Genomic DNA, 15,726 nt, shown 5'->3' with positions numbered 1-15,726 from the left:
AATTCTAAATCCCTACAGGTATTTCCCAAGAGACTCATAGTTATTATCCCATGTTTAAGTATTAAAATATTCCTATCCAAGACTTGAAATCAGAAATCACATTAGGCACACATGTTCCAATAGGTTATGTAATGCAAATTCATTATTGAAATTTACTAAGTGATTAAGTGTTAATACAACTCAACCACATCACATTGCTTAATAGGAATCTAATTTTGATTACTTTCCAATAAAATCAATACCACATGTCTTCTATGTTTATAGATGGCCAGTAAATAAACAAAGTTTACAAGGAAAATCAATATTAAGCAAACTGGTTTAAATTAAATCACAAAGATCAAGCATCCATGATTCAAGTACAACAATGGATACTCTAAATACAGGAATACTCCAGATGACAACATTGTCTCAATATAGAAATTCCAGCTAGTAGAAATATATAAAAAGAGAAAAGAAAAGGCAAGTTCAGCTAGGTGTCTATACTAAGACGAATTACTCTAATCACCCACTACTATGGTACACTGCCATTGCTATTGTTGTTGCAGTACTAGGAGGAGAACGTGATTCAATGACCTAGTGAGACGAAGTAAGGAGATATCCCAGGCCAAGTCTAAAATACTCATCATAAAAATGGGTATAGATGGCAACATTTGTCAGAGCTAACTACACCAGAAGCAAAATCTGAGTTCAAAATGTACAAGAGAGCATAAGTGGATATATTTTTATCCTTTATTATGGAATTAACATGCTAAATCTAACAGGCAAATAAAAAAGAATCTCTACTCTCTTTAAAATGATCCTTCCTGAGTAAGCAGTCATACATTTACAAGGCTGAGGAAGAACTGAACCATATTAAAAACTCCATCACTTTAAGTTCTTTACAATTCACCCACTCTAATGCCGGATTAACGTAAATCCCTTTCTTATCTTCTTATTTCCTATTTGATGTTTAATTTAACTAATTTTCATCAAGCCTAATTTCTTATCATAATACTTTAAAGAGAAAAGGGAAAATAAAATAAAATTGGGAAACATTTCCAAAACTGATAACAAAATGGTATGGATTTGACCGTAGAATTCACTATATAGGGATGGAATCCATTCAAAGTATAGAGCTGAAACTTTCAATGGGATCCGATTCTTCAAGCATTGAAGCTGCCTGATAGCAGTCAGCAGCATCACCAAACCTGCCATCTTCTTTGTGAGTTAATCCCAAGTAATACCAAGCCTTGCGGTTAGTGGGTTCTATTCTAAGTGCATCAGAAAGTAAGCTTCTAGCAGCAGGCAAAGCTTTAGAACCCATTTTCAGCATCACAGAACCCATCAAGATTTTGCTTGGAACGTGGTTTGATTCAAATAGGACAGCATTAGTAGCAGCGGCAAGGGCTTCTGGATTTTGTCCCCGACCATCAAACATACCACCTGGTACAATCACATTAGAAAATATAAAATTTCTATCATAAGGTAAATCTCCTCAAATCCTAACACCATGCAAGCAGATAATTTTTAGCTTTTTGCTTCATTCCATCTTGTGGGGCTCATGCTCTACCAAACACATCCTATAAGGATTTGGCTTTGCAATATATATATACATATACATATATATATATATATATATAGATATATATATATATATATATAGGAGAAGGATATTGTGATAACCAAGTTGTGTTACTACCAAGTGACTACCAATCAATCTCACCGTTAGATCGATTATATTGATCCAACGGTTATATTTATTTCCATCTTTGTATGGTCATGATTCCCCAAATTTAATATTTTATATTTATTTTCACCTTTGTATGGTTACGATTTCCCATATTTAATGCTTTCACTTTAAATATGGGGAATCATGACCATACAAAGATGGAAATAAATATAACCGTTGGATCAATATAATCGATCTAACGGTGAGATTGATTGGTAGTCACTTGGTAGTAATACAACTTGGTTGTCACAATATCCTTCCCCATATATATATATATATTATAAGGGATTTACATTTTTGCAGCTACTGTACGTGCAACAATCAAATACTTGCCATATATATATTTGAAAGCATTAAATGCGGGGAATCATAACCATACAAAGGATGAAAGCATTAAAGGTGGGGAATCATAACCATACACCTGTCATTGCTGTACGTAAACTGGCTGCAGAAATGATTTTACCATATTGTAACCTCTTTTTTCTTATAACCACTTACAACCATTTTCCTTATCGTTGGATCAAAATCAAATCAACAGTTACAAAATGACATCGAATGAGAGCCATTAATTTAATTTTGATTTAACGATAACAAAATGGTTGTAAAGAAAAAAAGGTTGTAAGTATAACCTACCTTATATATATATATATATAGACACATACACATACACACAAGTTTATCATGTGTGAATCCAGTCATAGTCTTAGGCCTATGACTACCGGTGACAGATCCAGAAATTTTGGGTAGCGGAGACAACCATGAGGACATTATTTCTCCCTTCACATGAGAAATAATAGTGTGGTGAAATTTACTCATTCATTCACATAATGGGGGAATATTTTCAAAGACAATGGGAGCTTAAATGACAAATTATCACTATGGTAATAAGAAACTATTATAATTGAGTGGAGGCATTTTCCCCCACATTGCTAAACGTTTGTCCGTTACAGATGACCACAGTCATAAGTACCCTCCCAATAGGACAAGAGTTTTGCAAGAATGGGATTGAATACTTGGTCCTGAATCCCGTACAATATCTATATGATTAAAAGGAGGCGGGAAAACATAAGTTCAACATGCTAAAGCAAAAGATGTCTAGCAGCATGTAGGTTCAGCTCTTGCCTTCTGCGTGCATTGTTTCTGCTGAGTATTCCTTCAACTCTCTGGCCTTTTGCAAACAGATTTCAGCATCCTTCCAATGAGAAAGGCTTGCATATAAATTTGCCAGACCATGCCAAACATCAAATTCATTTACGTTATCATTCTCAACCTACAAAAGTTAATAAAGTAAAAGTAAGATTAATTTTGGAATCAGCTATTTATAAATGAACATCTGATAGGGAAATACCAGCTCTCATTTTTTCTTCATCCCCGTTAAACAAAAACTTCCTTTTTCTAAACCCAAAAGAATGAGGAAGCAAGCATTTCACTTCAATGTAAACAATGACAATAAAAAGATGCATCAGAGCAAACAAAAGCATAAATGGAAATATAGAAAAACCAATTTTCTTTTAACTTATACTGATCTTTTCTCCCAAAACTATGGAGACAATAAGACTCCATTGAAGACTTCATTTCTACAGGATAATTGATAAAGTTTTCTACATAACAGCCACATCAATAAACATATTCAATCTTTTATATTTATTTCTGTAATTTTTGTTTTGTGATAAACATCATTGTGGTTTTAGGTTTATTCCAAAAGGTTGAACTTTCAGCTTCTTTCCCTTTAAATTGGGGAAACAACTTGGCAACCAAAAAAGGCTTACATAATTGGAATCTTATTCAGAGCAATGGATTGGCAATAGATTTAGAGGGAATCCACTTCCCTCATTACATATATTCAGCTACTAGGACAATGTGATGTCAAATCCATCACCATTATAGGATGTGATTTAAATAATTTAATCAAATTGCTATTATAATCTAACACTCTGACATTAAACTTACATGTCTTGCTAGCGTTATTATTATTATTTGATAAAACATGTCTCACTATTATTAAGTTTAAAAATAAGAATTATTGGAAGAGAAGAAGATGGCAGAACCTTACCTGTGAACTAGGTCTGAGCAGCCCAAAGGATTTCTTCTGGGCTTGAACCAATGCAAGAAGGTACTGGTAAATTTCAATAGCATCCATGGGTCTTGATTGGGAGATCTTCAGCATGGCTTTAAGCCTGAACAGTGGCCCTTGCTCCCATTTTGCTGTCTCATCTAAAGCAGCATCAGTCACCACTTCAGCCTCTGAAAATCTTTTTTGTGCAGACAAAACTAGAGCAAGCAATGTCCAACCTTCCAATTTAGAGCCACCAGTTTTGTCAAAGAACTGCTTGGCATAGCGTAAAGCATAAGTCAAATTTCTTTGCTCAGCATATTGAATAGCCAACTCGAAAACTAGATCAAAATTGTTTTGCTCCAGTGTAACAGCCTCCTCCAATGATTGCAGAGCTTTGGACTGAAGAATAGACCTCTCAAAGTCGGAGGAAGCAACCATAGCTTGCTTTCTCAGGCAAAGTCCCAGCATTCGAAGACCTACTCCTTTCAAATGCTCATCTAAGCCCTGAGCATTATTGATTGCCTTCTGTGCATAACCTGCCCCCTCAGCAGCAAGATGAGGATCCTCACTGCAAATCCTGGCAGCCAATAACAATGATATAAGGTCATCTGGTCGTTCATGTTTGTGCAAAGATGTCCTTAGCAGATTCAAAGCACTTTTGTTTTGTCCATCTCCACTATGACATAGTGCTATAGAATTCCAACGGTCAATACGATGATACACACCAGGCATCAACTCTTCCAATTGCTTGGCTAAAATAGAAGTTTGGTCACATACCGAAAGTGCAAACGTGAGGTGTTCCATAATTGAAGGATCCCATTTTGTCTTTTCAAGGCAATACTTTTTCACAAGAATCATTAGAAGCAGTATTGCCTCTTCCAGATTATTTTTAGGTACATAAGACCCTTCAATCTGAACTGCTAAACTGGGTGGACTTGCTTCCACCCCACTATACAGCAAAAATGCAGCAAATTCTTTCTGAATTCTTGCACAGCAATCATTATCAAGGTTCCATTGACTAAGAAGGGCGCGCCTATAAGCAGAAATTGCCTCATGATAGCAACCAGCCTGTTTCCAAAGCTCTGGAAGGAGTTCTACTGCATGGCTGACTATCTCCTGCAATTTATTGTCCACTTGAGTATCAGGTATGCCCTGACAAAATATCTTCTCAATGGCATCAAGAATATGCTTGCATTCTTTAGCAGCTTCTGCATAAATCCATTGAACAAGAATTTCAATGTATTTGATCTAATTAAAAGATAGAACATTAAAGGTATAGGAGGAATAGAGGATTCATTCCCATTCAGAAAGAGATGAAAGATAAAGTAAACAACCAGTAGAGAATAACTTTCAATAATCAATACCAGTAGATTTCCTCAGTTTTTGTAGAGACTTGGCTTTGAAGTAGATGGCTTCAAGCACCAAACTAGCAGCATGCTGAGAGACTGAGGAAGGTGAATCAGTGCGAGTGGGGCCTTTCTTGACGGGTGGCTTCTCAGAAAGGGAAGGTTGCAATCTCTCTATGGTTGCTTGGAGATCAATCCCATCGAACACAACAAGAGCGCCTTCAATATTACCTCTCTCATACTCTATCTTTCCGAGAAGAGCTCTTGCTTCCTATTAAGGTTTAAAAATGACCATTGAGAATGCATCAAACATATGATTGATTTGTCCCCAAAAATGGTTCTCCAATTCAATCCCAAGAAGAAACAAGGTTTGTATGAGTTGACTGTATCAAATTTACAGATTGTACAAATTTCAAAGGTATTGTTTTCATTCTGGCATACTTATCTTATTTCAAATCGAATAACATGTAATGCAGTTCATGTATGTAAATTAAAATCCATTTTATTTGTAATATTTATATTTATACAATCTCAATATTGATCATGGGAAATAAGATATTCTAATGTTTGACTCATTTTACAAGAAATGAACTCCACTTGTTGTTGAAGGTTTTTAAAAATGAAAAAGTAGTTACAATTAGCTAGATAAGGCATTACATTAAAAACTTCATTGCTATTGTGCTCAAAGATTCATTCTTCACACCCTTCACAAACCCTGTACCATCAAACAACAGATTCCTAGTAATACCCAAAAAAATTTCTTTTATCACAAAATTAATCACAGATCTGAGAGTCCAAGCCTGGTCTCAAGGGGAATATTTTCAATAATTCTGATAAAGATTTTGATGATTGACAAGTATTAACATATTGCTACAGAATGTTAGGAGTTAAAGCCAGAATCTTCTATGCCTAAAAAATAAAAAAATCAATGCTAGACACCAATGACATTCGCATTTGATAGAAATTTGCAAAATGCAAGGTTATACGAATTCAATGTGACATTGGTTTTCTGTTCTTACTATTTGAAAAAAATGAAATATACAAAATGCAATAAAAATGAACCTCAAAATTGAGTGACAAGCCTTCTCGCAATGCTGCTTCTGCAGCTTCAATATTTCCTTCATCAAGCTTGGCCTCAACTACTTCTGTCTTCATGCAGCTTCCATTTGCACATATCTCTCGAACCGAAACACCATCATTTTCATTTGTCTCCATCAATCATCGATCTTTGAGGATGTCTTCGATTCGATTATGTTGTCTTGCTTGTTGTAACTGTTCGAATACGGTTTGGCGATCGCGCAGATGGGTTATTTTTTTATTTTGTTTTTATTTTATTTTATATTTTTGGTTGTTTTGTTCGGAGATAAAACAAGGAAATCACACTCTTATGCATGAGATTGAGGAATCGTATTCTTATATTGCACGACTCGTGTTACTCTCACTTTAAAAAATATATCTCTTTTTTTTTTTTTTTTTTTTTTTCCTTTTAAAAGTTGGTGAGGTTCACTTTATTTGTCTTATTTATCTTTTAACATAAGAAAACTTCTCTATTATTACATAAGAGAAGTAATCTCCGTAAAACAAAGGGTTCGCTTTTCTTTGCAGTTATTGCAGATAAGTTATATGTAATAAGTCCAATACAACATCGTTTTAGAGCGGAATTCATGATATTTTTGTAATTTTAATTTATTTCAGGATTATTATATTCTTTATAATTATAGTTTTTTAATATTTCAATTTCAAAACGACGTCGTTTTATGAATAAATGCAGATAACTTATCTGCATTAACTGCAAAAATATTTTTTCTGTAAAACAAATATAAAACTTGTTTACGAAAAAAAACAAGGCTTTAATATTTCTAAAATGAATGTAGATAAGTTATCTACATTCGCTCCCAAAATGACTATAAAAAAACAAGGCTTTAATATTTCTAAAATAAATGTAGATAAGTTATCTGCATTCGCTCCCAAAACGACGTCGTTTTGGGTTGAAAAATTAAAAAAATATAATTATAAAGAATATAATAATCCTGAAATAAATTATAATTACAAAAATACCATGAATTTTATAACACCTCACATTTCTAAATTATATATTAATATATTAAACATGGATTAAAACGAAGGATTAGTGAAAATTCTGAAAATTAGGTCAAAATACAAAGGAAGTGTAAAACAGTAATTAACCAAACACGCAACCCTAGGAAGGCAAAATTGAGTAAGAGGTCTCAAATGATGAAAATAACTTTGGAAATGGATTCAGAACGAAAAATTGAGTGGTTAGGAAAGTTTCGGAAAATTCAGTGAATATTGTTTTTACAGGTAAAAATACCGCGGTACAGTTGCACCGTAAAGCGTGCCGATTGAATTTTGATCTCTAGGTTTGGATATAAGTTATAAATGGTATATATGACTAGGAAATATGATTTCTGATGAAAATTGATGGAAATTAGTAAGTTTGGGGAAGCGTGCCTACGGCGCGCGAACAACTTAAAACTGCAATTTCTCCGAACGACCGAAAAACTCCGGATTCATCTGATCAAGGGTAATTAAAGGACAATGGTTAATGTTAAAAATTAGAGTTTCTAAATAGGTTATGAAATTATGGACGTTTAGTGGAATCGGAGGGAAATTCGAATTAGTTTGAAATCGCGTGAGGTGGCGGTAGGGCCCACCTCACTTAAATCACTTAAGCCATATGGCAATTTACTATTCATGTTCATCTTTCCTCTCCCTTTCTCTCTACAAACCCGAGCCCTCACCCCCTCCATGGCCAAATTTCCTTGAGATTTTCTTTCTCCTCTAACTCACACAATCTCAACCAAATCAAGCAAAGTTTGTCTTGAAAGTTGTTGGAAATCACCTCCCAACCACATTGGTGGTAATCTTGAGCCATAAAAATCACTATATTTGGAGAAAAAAAACCCCCCCAAACCCGCGACCTAGGTGTGGAGATTTACACTCTTGGAGTTGATTGGTTCCCCAATGAATTAGTATGTCTTGGAGGAGCCTTAGACCTTGATATTGGGTAAGTTTTATCACATTTTATTGATTGGATTTGTTGATTAAATTTCATGAACCCTAAATGCATTTTGTGTGATTGATCTAGTTAGAGAGCTCAAATGAAAAATGTGTATTAGATAAATATGTCTTAGATTTGGAATGTTATATGTCATAAAATTTATTGGTGAAAATTGATGATAACTTAGGAAAATTTTGAGTGAAATGTCATGACTTTGTATTGGGAGTTGTTGTTAGGATTGTGTAATTGGATTGTTGGATGGGTATATGAGTTAATAGTGGGATGATAGGATGGCTTGCATTGCTAAATTGAATTGAATGGTCATTGGTGTGTGACTTGGTGGATTCAGCCAAGAGAGGAAAAAATGGGCAAAATGATATTAGAATGGTGTAAAATGAAAAGTGACACCTAAAATGGCATTTTGGTAGCCTTAGAGTGCTTAAGAAAAATAGAAAGAAAATAAAGAAAATATTTTGTGTTTTAACACATATATGGCCGAACCTCACTTGTGGGGGGAGGAAAAATTGATGGTTTGTTAATTTAATGGTTTACCGCGTTCTGATGATCCGTATATGGTCGTTGTAGGTTGCCTTTCGTGGATTTGAACCCTGAACCGTAAGCTCGGTGGGTTGCCCTTAGTCCCGGACCAAAAGGGATTGAGGTAAGTCTTTTGGAACCATGCATATGTACTTGAAAACTTGCATGTGTGGTTTGAATGGTAATTAATTGGGAATGTCCTCTGTGTAGACATTTCTGTAGTGTACCTAGCTCAGGAAATATACTGCATTGGAGCTGTGGGAGAGGATTATATAGGTAATCCCTTGGTACTGAGGTTTGATCCCCTTGTGTGTTCCACCATGCCCGTTGAGGGTAATGGTAGGAAGTGTATGTAAATAATATAGGATAACATGTTCATGCATATTGTATGTGTGGTGGTACATAGGATGTACCGTGTCTCTAGCCAGTAGACTGTTTGCCTTCGGGCGTTACGAACTTCCACTGGATAGGTCTCCGGGAGGGAGTTTCAGTTGACCTGGGGTCATGGTGTGTGATCCAGATAGGAGCACACTAGGAAGTCTCGGGTGGATATGGATGAAGGGTGCCTTGGTTGATGTTCTGGGAACACACCTTGGTTTGAAACCCGTAGGCTTATATGCCGAGCCAATAGGCTGGACGTTGCGTGGTTTTGACATTGACCGTTCCAGCTTCGTCGTATATTGTATCCCTATGCTTCCCTATTTCTCTAAATCCCTTGCTTTATCCCGTTTTCAGATGCTATGTTACGTTATTTATATGCATCGAAGTGAGCCATTGGGCGCAGTATTCTCCAGAACCTCTGGGTTACTGAGATATATTCGTATATCTCACCCCGCTTTTGGGGCTTTATTTCAGGAGGTAGCAGTGGTGTTGGAGCGGCGGGCAAGAAACGCGCAGGATAATTCAGACATAGGATTCCATTTATTTTGCATTTTGGTGGCCATTGGGCCTAGGTTAGACTTAGGGCATGAACATTGTATATGGATTTAGGATGATGTATATTGTCCTATTTGTTCATGCCATCTTTTGCCTAAGTCTAGTTACATATGGATTATGTTTATTTTGAGAGTTGTTATTACGTTGTATTTGGAGACTTATGGCTTATGATGTAAATTGGATAATTGTAATTATTACATTTGGATCTTATGTAATATGAAGCATATGTAATATGATGAAAGGGCAATAGGCATATTCTAGGATTGATTTACGTTTTATAATGTAAAGAATGCAAGCAATTGGATTATGGTGATTGAAATATGTTAAGTTTGAAAATGTAAGTAAAGTGATGGAAAATGAGTAATTTGATATAAACTGTGATGGGTTGTAAGAGCCTCAAGGCATTGCTGGTCTTTGTGTGTGCCATCCAATGATTATTATATACAAATTGAGGTCATAGAACACTTTTGCACACTTGGGGATTATTGGAAAAACAAAGGAAACTCTGGCGAATTTTCTAGAAATTCGCAGAATTTAGACGAACTTTGAGAGAGTATATCTCCCTCCAAAGAGGTCCGTTAGGGACGTTCCATACTCCTTTTTAAAGCTTGAGATGTACTATACATTGTGGTAAAATTTGGGATTTTTGTGGGTTAGGCATCGGCCTGTAGAAGGCAGAGAGCACAGACTGCTCATTTGGTCCCTGCGTATGGGGCTGTTCTGGAGCGAGATTGGAAAAATTATTCCCACTTTGTTTCTTGGTAAAATTAGGTTTATGATATATCAAATTGAAGCTTGAGGTGTCTAGTTTGTTGTATAAAAACTTGAGAGAAATTGGTTGAGTGGATTTTCCAGAATAATTGATTGAGTAAAGGCTGTTTGGAGCTGTTTTGGGGTTGGCTGGCAGATTTGCTTGTCCAACTTCAAACGGCGATATCCAGAGCAAATGAGAACTTTATGACTCTTGTGATAGCTTCCTAGAAATTTAAATAAGTCTAGAATAACGTACTAAAAGATGGGAGGCTTGTAGAATGTGGTTTGTCTGCAGACATTTAAAGACCGAACCATGTTCGGATAGGTAAAAAACGTAAAAGTGAGATTTTAGCTAAGTGGGTTTATGGAAACCCCTTAGTGGCTTGAGAGATGTAATATGTGTTAGAAAAGTAGTTTAAATAATTATTCCGCAAATATTTTACAGTTACGATCACAACTTTTATTTATTACGCTTTTTATTGTTTTAAATGCTCGCGTAATAAACGGAAAAAGTTACTCGCATTTTTATAAATGAATCGCTGTGATTGTAACTACGCTTAATATCATAATTAATGTTAACAATACCGGTGTACAACGGGCTGTTACATTTTATGGTATCAGAGCAGTTTTGTAAGGGAACTCTGATAATGCATAACTGTATTTTGTGTTGCATAGCTATCTGTGAACTATTTATGATTAATGTATATATGATTCCTCAGTGTGAGTCTGATCAGCTCATTCCTTTGTGTTAAATGTACAGATATCATGAGTAGGGCACGAGGTCGCTGTGGAACTCGAGGTGCAGGTCCTTTAGCACCAGATCCTATTACTGCAGTTCTGAATGCTCTGCAGGAAGAGACTGCTGCAAATAGAACAATGACTGAGAACCTGATGAAAAATAATCAGGATATGATGCATGCCTTCATGAATGAGATAAGGGCAGATAGGAATCGGCACATGAGGGATGATTCTCTTCTGCATACGGCTACGGTGACTCCTACCCGTACGCCATCTGTTACACCTCATCAGGAGGGGAGTGGGGCTAGTCGTCATTCTGAGGAGGCTAGTCGCTATGCTACTGATCCTACTTATATTCCCGAGCCTTCTGTGGATCCTACTGTTGTTGCTCAGTCTTCTGGGGTTGCTGGGTAGGTATTTGCTGGTACTGATGAGTAGAGGCTCATATCTTTTAGAAACACACAAACCGCCAGCATTTCAGCGGTCAAGGGACCCGAAGGTAGTGACTACCTAGTTGATGGGGATGGAGAAAATATTTCAAGTTATGAGGTGTCAGGATCCCCAGAGACTGCTTTATTCCTTTTATATGCTCAAGGGGGATGCCCACGAGTGGTGGTACAACGCATCACGCCCGTTTACTATTCAGGGAGAAGAACTAACTTGGGCTTTATTTGAAAGGTTATTTCATGAAGAGTATTTTCCCAAGGATGTTCGGGAAGCTAAGTAGGGTGAATTTGATAAATTGGTACAGGGTACCATGACTGTTGATATTTTTGTGGCTAAATTTAATGAGTTGGTTAAGTTTGCGAACTACGGGGGTATGCTGCCGACTCCTAAGTTGTTATCTGCTAAATTTCAGAGGGGACTAAATGAGAAAATTGCCAAGAGGATGTCTAATACTGCTGTTAGGAATTTTTCTGATTTGGTGACCCAGTGCAAAAGGGTTGAAACTGTTTATGGCAGGTATCCGAAGACTAGTTCTTCGAGGGAGCAGAAAAATAGGAGGATATCTGGTCCTTCTGGAAATAATAACAGAGGTGGCTACGATCAGAATAATAATAGAGGTAGGGGGTTGCAGGTAAGGCAGCCTCCTGGTCAATTCAAGAGGGGTGGTGGTCAGAGGAGCGGTTTTAATGACAAAAATTCTACTCCGCACTGTGATAAATGTAAGAGGTACCATCGGGGTCCTTGTACTGCGGCTCCGAATTCTTGTTTTAAATGTGGTAAAGTTGGGCATTTTGCCAGGGAATGTTATAGCAATACTGGGCAGGCTGCGAATCTGCAGACCTTTCCATCTGCTCCTACGGTTGGACGCGTATATACTACTTATGCGCAGCAGACGGAGAAGGCACCTAATCTGGTTAAAGGTATAATTTTTATCTCTAATATTGATTTTTCTGTTTTATTTGATTCGGGAGCGACGCATTCGTTCGTGGCGGAATATGTTGCTAAGGGGTTGGGGTTAAGAGTAACACAGATGATTCCCCCTATGTGTATTACTACTGCTACAAGAGAGGCTAATGATTCCTCCTTTATTTGTAAAGAGGTTGGATTTATCTACGAAGGCAGGGGTTACACTATTGATTTGATTATCTTGCCCTGGCCTCTGTTAATTTGATTTTGGGTATGGATTGGTTGTCTCAAAACTGCGCAATGATTGATTGTTGCGGCAAGAGGTTGATATTATCTCACAAGAAGCCCTCAGTTTGTCCGTCTCCTTTGTCTGTCTGTCAAACAATTAAAGCCTTGAAGGCTGGTGATCTGGGTTATGTTTTCTTGGGTGGATTGGTGGGTGATAAGGAGGTAGAGATTTCTAGTATTCCGGTGGTTAATGAATTTGTGGATGTATTTCCTGATGAGGTACCATAATTTTCACCTGAGAGAGATTGAGTTCTCTATTGAATTGTTGCCTGGTGTGGGGCCTATCTCTTTGGCTCTATACCGGATGTCGCCATTGGAGTTGGCTGAGTTGAAGAAACATATTGAGGAGCTAACAACAAAGGATTTTATCAGACTGAGTGTGTCTCCGTGGGGAGCACCAGTTATATTTGTGAAAAAGAAGGATGGAAGCATGAGACTATGTACTGACTACCAGCAGTTGAATAAGGTTACGATTAAGAACAGTTACCCATTGTCGCGTATTGACGATTTGCTGGATCAGTTGAAGGGTGCATGAGTATTTTCTAAGATTGACCTTCGGTCCGGATACCACCAGATCCGGATTAAGCCGGAGGATGTACCTAAAACGACATTCCGTTCTAGATACAGACACTACGAGTATCAGGTGATTTGTTTTGGGCTTACTATTCCCCTGCGGTGTTCATGGACTATATGAATCGCATTTTTAAACCGTATTTGGACCAGTTTGTAATTGTGTTCATTGATGACATTTTAATTTATTCTAAAAGTGAAGAGGAGCATACGGAGCATCTGAGGACTGTGTTGCAGATATTAAAGGATAAAAAGTTGTATGCGAAGCCATCTAAGTGTGAATTTTGGTTATCTGAGGTGCAATTTCTGGGTCATGTTGTTTCTGCTAGGGGTGTTGCAGTGGATCCAAACAAAATTGATGCTGTAATTGACTGGGAACGACCGAAGACGGTGACTGAGATCCGGAGCTTTCTGGGTCTTGCTGGGTATTATCATAGATTTATAGAGGGGGTTTTCCACAATGGTTCTGCCGTTGACCCGATTGACACGAAAGGATACTCCTTTTGTGTGGACCCAGGAATGTGAGAAATGTTTTCTGGCTCTTAAAGAGAAATTGACTACTGCTCCTGTGTTGACCCTCCCCGATCCAGAAGGTGAGTTTGAATTATACTGTGATGCTTCCAAGAAAGGTTTGGGGTGTGTGTTAATGCAAGAGAGGAGAGTGGTTGCTTATGCTTCTAGGCAGTTGAAGCCTCATGAGGAATATTATCCGACGCATGACTTGGAGCTTGCTGCTATTGTGTTTGCCTTAAAAATTTGGAGGCATTTTCTGTATGGGATGAAATTTACTGTGTTCAGTGATCACAAAATTTTGAAATATTTGTTTGATCAGAAAGAGCTGAATATGAAACAGTGGAGATGGGTGGAATTCTTAAAGGATTATGATTTTGAGTTGAAATACCATCCGGGTAAAGCTAATGTGGTGGCTGATGCCTTGAGTAGGAAGTCTGTTAGTGTGTCCCAGCTGATGTTGTGGGATAATGAAGTGATCGAACAATTTTGTAATTTGAAATTGACGGATGTCTTTGTAGGCAGGATGGATGAATTTGAGTGTTTATTGGTTGAAAATGAATTACATGAGAAAATTAAAGAAACGCAGATACGGAACAACAGTATTAAGTATTTGAAAGGGCAGAGTGGTATATCTTTGAATGAACAGGGGTTATTAATGTATCAGGGCAGGATTGTTGTGCCCAAGGAATTAGCAGAGAAGGTAATGGTTGAGGCCCATAAGGGTCAGTATGCTGTCCACCCAGGTGCCACAAAAATGTACCAAGATCTGAAAACTAAGTTCTGGTGGCCTGGGATGAAGAAGGATGTTGCTAAGTATGTATCTAGGTGCTTATTTTGTCAGAAAATCAAAATAGAACATCAGAAATCTGCTGGTTTACTTCAGCCATTGGATATACCCGAGTGGAAATGGGAGAGCATCTCTATGGATTTCGTTGTTGGTTTGCCTCAGACTCAGGCTGGTTACGATTCGATTTGGGTTACAGTGGACAGGCTTACGAAGTCTGCACATTTTCTGCCAGTGCGAGTGGATTTCTCTACAGAGAAATTAGCAAAGTTATATGTAAAGGAGATTGTAAGGCTCCACGGGATACCGATTAGCATTGTTAGTGATAGGCACCTGAAATTTACTTCTCATTTTTTGGGAGCCTTGCAGCATGCTTTTGGCACTCAGCTCAGGCTGAGCATTGCGTATCACCCGCAGACTGATGGTCAGACTGAGAGGACCATACAGACACTTGAGGATATCCTGAGAGCTTGCACACTAGAGCAGGGTAATGCTTGGGACAGGTACTTATCACTGGTGGAATTTTCTTATAATAACAGTTTTCATTCCAGTCTGGGCATGACACCATATGACGCATTGTATGGACGGAGATGTCGTACTCCTACTTGTTGGACTGAGGTAGGTGATAAAGAGAGATTTGGGCCGGATTTTGTGCAAGAAACTACAACACAGATTGAAATGATCAAAGAAAAACTTAAACAGGCACAGAATCGGCAGAAAAGTTACTATGATAATAGACACAGACCGCTGGAATTTGAAGAAGGTGATCATATATTTGTGCGGTTATCTCCAGTTACGCGTGTTGGCCGAGCATTGGGTGTGAGGAAGCTGAGTCCTCGATTTATTGGGCCGTATCAGATAATGAAAAGAGTGGGATTAGTGGCCTATCAGCTTGCCTTGCCCCCACAGTTGTCGAATTTGCACGACGTTTTCCATGTATCGCAGCTGCGGCGTTATATTCTGGATGAATCACATGTGGTGATACTAGATGATATTGAGATTCAGGAGAATTTAAAGACTCTTGTAGGTCATATTTATGTTCTTGACCGTAGTGAGAAGATGCTGAGAAGAAAAAATATTCCAATGCTAAAGATTCAATGGGAAGGATGTACACCTGAGGAG

General features: G+C 37.6%; 1 protein-coding gene across 1 annotated transcript; it reads right to left on the bottom strand.

Annotated features, from left to right (window-relative positions):
- Window positions 1-1,102: 1,102 nt before the first annotated feature.
- On the bottom strand, window positions 1,103-6,325 carry LOC133311135 (protein NPG1-like). Its single transcript, XM_061512157.1, has 5 exons — window positions 6,173-6,325; window positions 5,129-5,381; window positions 3,762-4,972; window positions 2,831-2,978; window positions 1,103-1,422 (listed from the first exon to the last, which is right to left on the bottom strand). The coding sequence occupies exons 1-5, from the start codon at window positions 6,323-6,325 to the stop codon at window positions 1,103-1,105; spliced, it is 2,085 nt and encodes a 694-aa protein (XP_061368141.1).
- Window positions 6,326-15,726: the final 9,401 nt, after the last annotated feature.

Source organism: Gastrolobium bilobum, unplaced genomic scaffold (assembly GCF_033153095.1).
Source record: "Gastrolobium bilobum isolate Gb01-03AN ecotype WA unplaced genomic scaffold, APGP_CSIRO_Gbil_v1 utg33789, whole genome shotgun sequence".
Lineage (NCBI taxonomy): Eukaryota > Viridiplantae > Streptophyta > Magnoliopsida > Fabales > Fabaceae > Gastrolobium > Gastrolobium bilobum.
The sequence above is the reverse complement of the archived record's forward strand: the minus strand, read 5'-3'. Positions and strand labels throughout refer to the sequence as shown.